Below are 7,471 nucleotides of genomic sequence, written 5' to 3'. Positions count from 1 at the left end.
GTATCACATGACCCTTCAGAAATCATTCTCATAAGCTGATTTATTATCAGTGTTGGAAACAGTTGTGCTGCTTAATATTATTTTTTAAAACTGTGATTAGGATTCTTTGATGGATAAAAATGTTAATAAGAACAGCATTTATTGAAAATAGAAATTGTTTCTAACAATATATGACTTTACTATCTCTTTTTAATCAATCTAACACATCCTTGCTTTCAAAAAAGAAAGAAAAAAACTTACTGACCCCAAATTTTGAACAGTGGTGTATATTGTTAGAAAATAGTTCTATTTTTTTTTTTTTTTTATTATTCATCAAAGAATCCTGAAAAATACATCACAGGCTCCAAAAAAAAAAATAAAATAAAATAAAATAAAATAAAAAAAAAAGAAAAGAAAAGCAGCACAGTTTCCAACATTGATAATAAATCAGCATATTAGAATGATTTCTGAAGTGTCATGTAACACTGAAGACTGGAGTAATGATGATGAAAATTCAGCTTTGCATCACAGAAATAAATTCTATTTTAAAGTATATTACAAAACAAAAATGCTGTTTTAAAGTGCAATAATATTTCACAATAATACTGTTTTTTCCCCTGTATTATTAATCAAACACAGGCTTGATGAGCAGAAAAGACTTCTTTAAAAAGAAAAAATAAAAAAAAAATCTTGAGTTTTTAATGGTAAAAAAAAAACCCATTTTATTGAACATTAGATTGTGTTTAAAAGCTTTAAAACAGACTCTTTTATAATTATTTTTCTCCCTTTCTTTCTGCCCTTCTCAAATCAAATTGATTCTCTAGAGAAGGAATGGCAAATGTAATTTAAAATGTATCGGTGATTAAAAAGGCCGTGATTGAGGAGCAGGCACATACTCATCAAATCAAATGAGCATCTGTTGTGCTGCAGTAGAGCTCTTGATTGAGCAGCACACAGATGCATCTGCACTCACGGATGATGCTAGATAATTACAGGTTTGTGCATTTGCTGAGAAGAGTGCATCTGACCTGAGATTAATTCACTATCTTTACTAATCTACAACAATCTCCCTCTCACTTGACCCTATATGACCCATCAACTGGATCCTAAGTAAACTGTCCAGTATAGATGAATCTGCAGTACTGTATGTGCTGCTCTGAAACCTGATCCAGTTACCATCAAACATCTAAGATCAACTGATCCAAAATCTGCTGCAAGGAGAATGTTTTACTGTCTTGTGGTAATGATTGCTCGAAAGTGGCCTGCAAAAAAGAAGACCTCTTTGAGAAGTTGTTTATGTTCATCTGCTTCTCCAATTTGCTCTTTTTACACTTTCACTCTATATAGACTGATACAATTAAATATAACAAAACTACTTAAAATATTAATTACAATATATACTGATAAATTTAACATTCATTTCAATGGTGTAATGAGTCCTACAAACATACAAAGTCGTATAAACATATCCGAAGGTGCAAAAGTGGAAGAACAAAAATATCGATTCAATTGAGTGAGTCATTTACGCTGCATGGAACTGGTCCGATTGATTCAAACTCGATTCACTAGCAAAAAAAAAAAAAAAAAAAAAAGATCAAAAGAGCCATTCATTTTCGAATTTTGACAATTACTGACTTTAAGAAGCACGTAGTGATGGGTGAAACTGAGCTTTCAAATCAGGTAAACCGTTGCGGAGCGTTCGAACAAGATAGTGATTCATTTGTCTCGTATCGTGACTTCGGAGCGCGTATCGCAAATCATTTTGCAAATCTAAAGATTCGCTCCCAAGTCCCGATCTAAAATGATGGTTCGCAAATCATTTGATTTAGATCGGAACTTGAGGGTGGGTTCGGTTCTCGAATCATTTGATTATGATCGGAACTTCGGAGTGGGTTCGTGAATCTTTTGATTCAGATTGGAACTTAAGAGCTGGTTGGGTTTGCGAATCATTTGATTTAGATCGGAACTTCAGAGTGGGTTCGCGAATCTTTTGATTTGGATCGGAACTTCAGAGCGGGTTCGGTTTGCGAATCATTTGATTATGATCGGAACTTGAGGGTGGGTTCGGTTCTCGAATCATTTGATTTAGATCGGAACTTCAGAGTGGGTTCGCGAATCTTTTGATTTGGATCGGAACTTCAGAGCGGGTTCGGTTTGCGAATCATTTGATTATGATCGGAACTTGAGGTGGGTTCGGTTCTCGAATCATTTGATTTAGATCGGAACTTCGGAGTGGGTTCATGAATCTTTTGATTCAGATCGGAACTTAAGAGCGGGTTCGGTTTGCGAATCATTTGATTATGATCGGAACTTCGGAGTGGGTTCGTGAATCTTTTGATTCAGATTGGAACTTAAGAGCTGGTTGGGTTTGTGAATCATTTGATTTAGATCGGAACTTCAGAGTCGGTTCGCGAATCTTTTGATTTGGATCAGAACTTGAAGGCGGGTTGGGTTCTTGAATCATTTGATTATGATCGGAACTTCGGAGTGGGTTCGTGAATCTTTTGATTCAGATCGGAACTTAAGAGCGGGTTTGGTTTGCGAATCATTTGATTTACATTGGAACTTCGGAGTGGGTTCGCGAATCTTTTGATTTGGATCGGAACTTGAAGGCGGGTTGGGTTCTCGAATCATTTGATTATGATCAGAACTTCGGAGTGGGTTCGTGAATCTTTTGATTCAGATCGGAACTGAAGAGCGGGTTCGGTTTGCGAATCATTTGATTTGCGAATCATTTGATTTAGATTTGGAACTTCAGAGCAGGTTCAGTTTTGATTTAGAAATCATTTGATTTAGATCAGAACTTCGGAGTGGGAATGCGACTCTTTTGATTCAGAGCGGTTTCAGTTCGTGAATCATTTGATTTACATTGGAACTGCGGAGTGGGTTCGCAAATCTTTTGATTTGGATCGGAACTTGAAGGTGGGTTGGGTTCTTGAATCATTTGATTATGATCGGAACTTTGGAGTGGGTTCGTGAATCTTTTGATTCAGATCGGAACTTAAGAGCGGGTTCGGTTTGCGAATCATTTGATTTAGATTGGAACATCGGAGTGGGTTCGCAAATCTTTTGATTCAGATCGGAACTTCAGAGCAGGTTCAGTTCACAAATCATTTGATTCAGATCGGAACATCGGAGTGGGTTCGCGAATCTTTTGATTCAGATCGGAACTTAAGAGCTGGTTCAGTTTGCGAATCATTTGATTTAGATCGGAACTTCAGAGCGAGTTCAGTTCGCAAATCATTTGAGTTAGATCGGAACTTCGGAGTGGGAACGCGACTCTTTTGATTCAGAGCGGTTTCAGTTCGCAAATCATTTGATCTAGATGGGAACTTCTAAACAGGTATCGCAAGTCATTTGTTCAGCATCAGATCGAAACTCAGAGCGGGTTCGGTTCGCGAAACATTTGATTCAAATGGGAACTTCGGAGCGAATCGCGAATCATTCATTTTGATCGGAACTTTTGGAGCGGGAATTGAGAATAATTTTCATTAGATGAATATAGATATTTCACTGCTTTAGGATGAACAAGTTTTGGATTGTTTTCATATACTTGTCTAGATTAACTGTGAGTAAAGCAAAGAGGTTTATAGCCAGTAATTTTTTTTTATGTATATTAAATTTAGCTAGGAGGAAACACAAATTACTTGCTCCATTACAATTCCAGTTTTCTCTTTTGAGTAGCCAAACAATCCAAAGAAAACATCTTTAACACTGCATCTGTAATATCGTTGGTTTTACATAATAAAAATTGTGTAATTATTGTCTGATAGATATGCTAACATAAAAAAATCTCTTTATGAACTATGAGTATGTTAGCTACCATACCCACCAACAATGTCAAAATCAAACTCTGACTGGTCTATGTAGATCTTCTTGCTCCTGATGTCCTGATGTAGGAGGCCCTCTAGTGGTCCAATGTACCTTTAACAAAGCACTTGAAAGCATGTCAGAATAGCATACTAACATCCAGCCCTTACTATTTCTGCAGTATAGCATGTACACTGTGTACTATACTATACATACAAGTATGTCAAGGCCATGTGAAAACAATGTAGCTTACATCTGCTTGAAACATGATATACCAGAACAAGTACATACTGTCTGTTTCACAAACTCATTCAAAAAAAGCATGTCTGTGTAAAAGCAGTCATGACGTCAATGTTAAAAATCAGTTTCTGATGTAAATCAGAAAATCAAGGCCGTTTCCACAGCACCGAAAGCCAACTGAGAAGAAAATCAAAGTGCTAGATATTTTATTAGCATATTTAGTGAATTACCGTCCCCATAGAAAAGAAACCACTGGTGTGTACAAGTAATGTGTGCGTGAACATAGTTAAAGAAAAGAAATACAATCAGGGAGCAAAAGCAAACAGCAAAAATTACACCACTGTTCCCAAAACACGAGCACAAATTCCTCTCCGACAAGAATTAATGCCACTAATTATTCTCAGTGCCTCAGAAAAATGAAAATCACTTTATCAAACACAAAAATACCAAGTAATAATTCTCCACAGACTTTCTGCTTCTTCGTGTGTCCCTAAATGAATTCATGAACGAGTATTATATACTGTATATATCATTCAAATAATGATACGCAAATATACGGAATTAAAAATATAGAAATGCCAACCGGTCCAGGCATATGTACCCCTGAGAGAAAAACATGATCATGCAGAAAATAGCAAAACAATGAATAATCAGAAGAAGAATGTGTGAAATTTAGAAGAATAACAAAATACAATCACTTACAAGGAAAAACCTAAATACATAATACATTGCACAAAAGCTCATTGTGATATTGAATCTCTTGTTGCAAAGCTGTAATATATTCATAATTATACAATGCAAGTGCTGTTTAAGACATGAACTTGGACATGAATCAGGTTATGCCATTATTTCTGCCAAATACGACATTATAAATATGTAAATACCTTTTTATATAATATCTTTTAATGAGGACATTTTCTATGCAAGCTTATTTCTGCCACAAAATAAAAAAAAATAAAGGTAATCATGACCTTTTTACCTTACAATTCTGACCTTGAAGTTAAAAACTTGTATTTTTGACTTTACATCTCAGAATTCTAAGTTTGAATTGCACCAAAATATCAAAAAGTTAGAATTCTAAGATAAAAAGTAGCAATTGTCCTTTTTTTCCTGCCAAGTAATAATAATAATGATTAAAAAGGATTATTGCAGTTTTTTATCCTACAGTTCTGACTTATTTTTCCCCTCAGAATTCGAACTACATTTTTAAATTCTAACATACAAGTTTAATTGTGAGTTTACATTTTGCAAGAAAAAAATCTGAATTTTGAGATTAAATTTTACATTTACCCCCTTTTTTAATTCCATGGCAAAAACAAGTTTACTTTTATTATTATTATTATTTTTTTTTTTTTGCATTTTGCAATTTTTACTTTATATCTGGCATTTGCAATTCTGACTTTACATCTCAAAACTTTAAGTTTAAATTTTTGCAAAAATATAAAGTTAGAATTCTAAAAGTAAGAGCAATTATCTTCTTTTCCTTCCAAGTAATAATAACAATAATGGTTTAAATAAAGGATTATTGCAATTGCACTTTTTATCCTACAATTCTGCCTTTTTTTCCTCAGAATTGTAACTACATTTTACAAGTTTAAACTGTGAGATTAGATTTCACAAGGAAAAAAAACAACAGAATTTTAAGATAAAAATTAGCATTTACCCCCTTTTTTAATTTTATGGCAAAAACAAGCTTGACTTTTTTTTTTTGCATTTTACATTTTGCAATTCTGACTTTATATCTGGCAGTTCTAAGTTTTTTTTTCCCTCACAACTGCAAGTTTATATCAATAGCAATTGCTGACTTTACACCTCAGAAAGTTTAATTTTGCCAAAAAAAAAAAAAAAAAAAAAAAAAAAGTTAGAATTCTGAAAGTAAAAAGTAACAATTATCTTTTTTTTCCTGCCAAACAATAATGATGATAAAAACTATTATTATAATTCAGACTTTTTTCAAAATTCTGACTACATTTCACAAGAATAATTGTAAATTTATCTTAAAATCTGAATTTTAAGAAAAGTCGTCATATTTACTTTTTTTTTTTTTTTCAATTCCAAGAACAAAAACAAGCTTGACTTTTTTTTCTCAAAATTCTGACTTTGCATCATACAATTTTGTTTTTGTTTTCAAATTTTTTTTGTTACAACTGCATTTAGCATTTCTAACTTTATATCTGGTAATTCTGAGTTTACATCTTGCACTTGTGAGATAAAAAGTCACCATTACCTATACATAATTTTTTTTAAATCCTGTGGCAGAAACAACAAGCTTCGATATTTTTGATACTAGAACATACATGACCTTGATAGACTCTTATAAAAGTGCGAGATGCAATACAATCGCACACGTGTGCGTAAACATCTGCCCCAGTAAAGTCCGTGTGTTTAAGCGTTTAAGTTTGTGAGTCTGAAGCTTGACCGCCGTTGGTCTCGTGAAAGGCTGTGTCCGGGCAGTGAAGGCTGAGACGGATGTGCAGTTCCACAACACTTTCTACAGTCTTCAGAGTTTCTGTATCCGTTTGAAAGCACATTTAATGTTGGAGCGAGACCATATCGGCTGGCACTATTTTCTGAATCTTAAGTGTCATAAACCTGTGTGCGCAGATGCGTTGAAGTCTTTGGTTTTCAAGAGCAAAGTCTCTGCACAAAGTTGTGCAATGTATGTATTTGTGCCTGCAAGTCATTGGGTTTGTGTGACATAAGTGAATCTTTAAAGAGACAGTTCACCCAGAAATAAATATTCTGTTATCATTTATTCACCCTTGTGTCAGTGCAAACCTATATGACTTTCTCTTTAATTAAGTGCATGACTTTCTATTTTCTATGCTATAAAAGTAAATAGTGAGCTGTTGAGGCTCAAAACTGGTTATGAGGCACTAATGCGACTTGAGTCAGAAAAAACACTTTTAAAACTTTATATGAAAGCTAATAAAACATCACATCAATCATGTGGCTTCAAGGACTTATAAGTACTTTTATGATGATTTTGTGGTGCTTTTTGTCCTTCTTGTTGCTTGACAGCTCTTGGTGACCTTTCAGTTTCATTGTATGTAATTTTTCCTTTTGTTTTCCAGAAGATAGAAAGTCATAGAAGGTTTTTAATGGCATGAGGATGATTAGCTAATTAAGTTTATAGTGAACTACTCTGTTAAGGTGTTGTGGCACTCAAAAGTGTGGTGTTCGTGATGTCTTAGTCCCAGAGCACCTGGGATGCTGCGGTTGAATGTCTCTTGGCCTCCAGTACTGAGCTTCCCAGCAGTTCATCATTGACTTCCTTCAACCTCTTTTCCTCTAGGAAGGCCACCAGTGAATCCCTCATGTCCACCACGTCCAGCATCTCCTGCAGGATCTGATTCTCATGTTGTCGCTGCTCAGAAGTTTTCTCAGAGTCTACATGGACAAGAAATACATTAATGCATGTGTGTATATGTTCATATAAATA

General features: G+C 34.4%; 1 protein-coding gene across 6 annotated transcripts in view; it reads right to left on the bottom strand.

Annotated features, from left to right (window-relative positions):
* Positions 1-4,218: 4,218 nt before the first annotated feature.
* The window catches only part of mical1 (microtubule associated monooxygenase, calponin and LIM domain containing 1), a 42,578-nt gene continuing 39,325 nt past the window's right edge, over positions 4,219-7,471 (bottom strand). For all 6 annotated transcript variants that reach the window (XM_051096634.1, XM_051096636.1, XM_051096637.1 and 3 more), the window contains exon 24: positions 4,219-7,419. In XM_051096634.1, the coding sequence (XP_050952591.1) occupies positions 7,220-7,419 (200 nt within the window). In that variant the 3' untranslated portion in view covers positions 4,219-7,219. The remainder of the gene's footprint in view (positions 7,420-7,471) is intronic.

This window comes from Labeo rohita, chromosome 23, assembly GCF_022985175.1.
Source record: "Labeo rohita strain BAU-BD-2019 chromosome 23, IGBB_LRoh.1.0, whole genome shotgun sequence".
NCBI lineage: Eukaryota > Metazoa > Chordata > Actinopteri > Cypriniformes > Cyprinidae > Labeo > Labeo rohita.
This window is presented reverse-complemented; position numbering and strand designations above follow the sequence as displayed.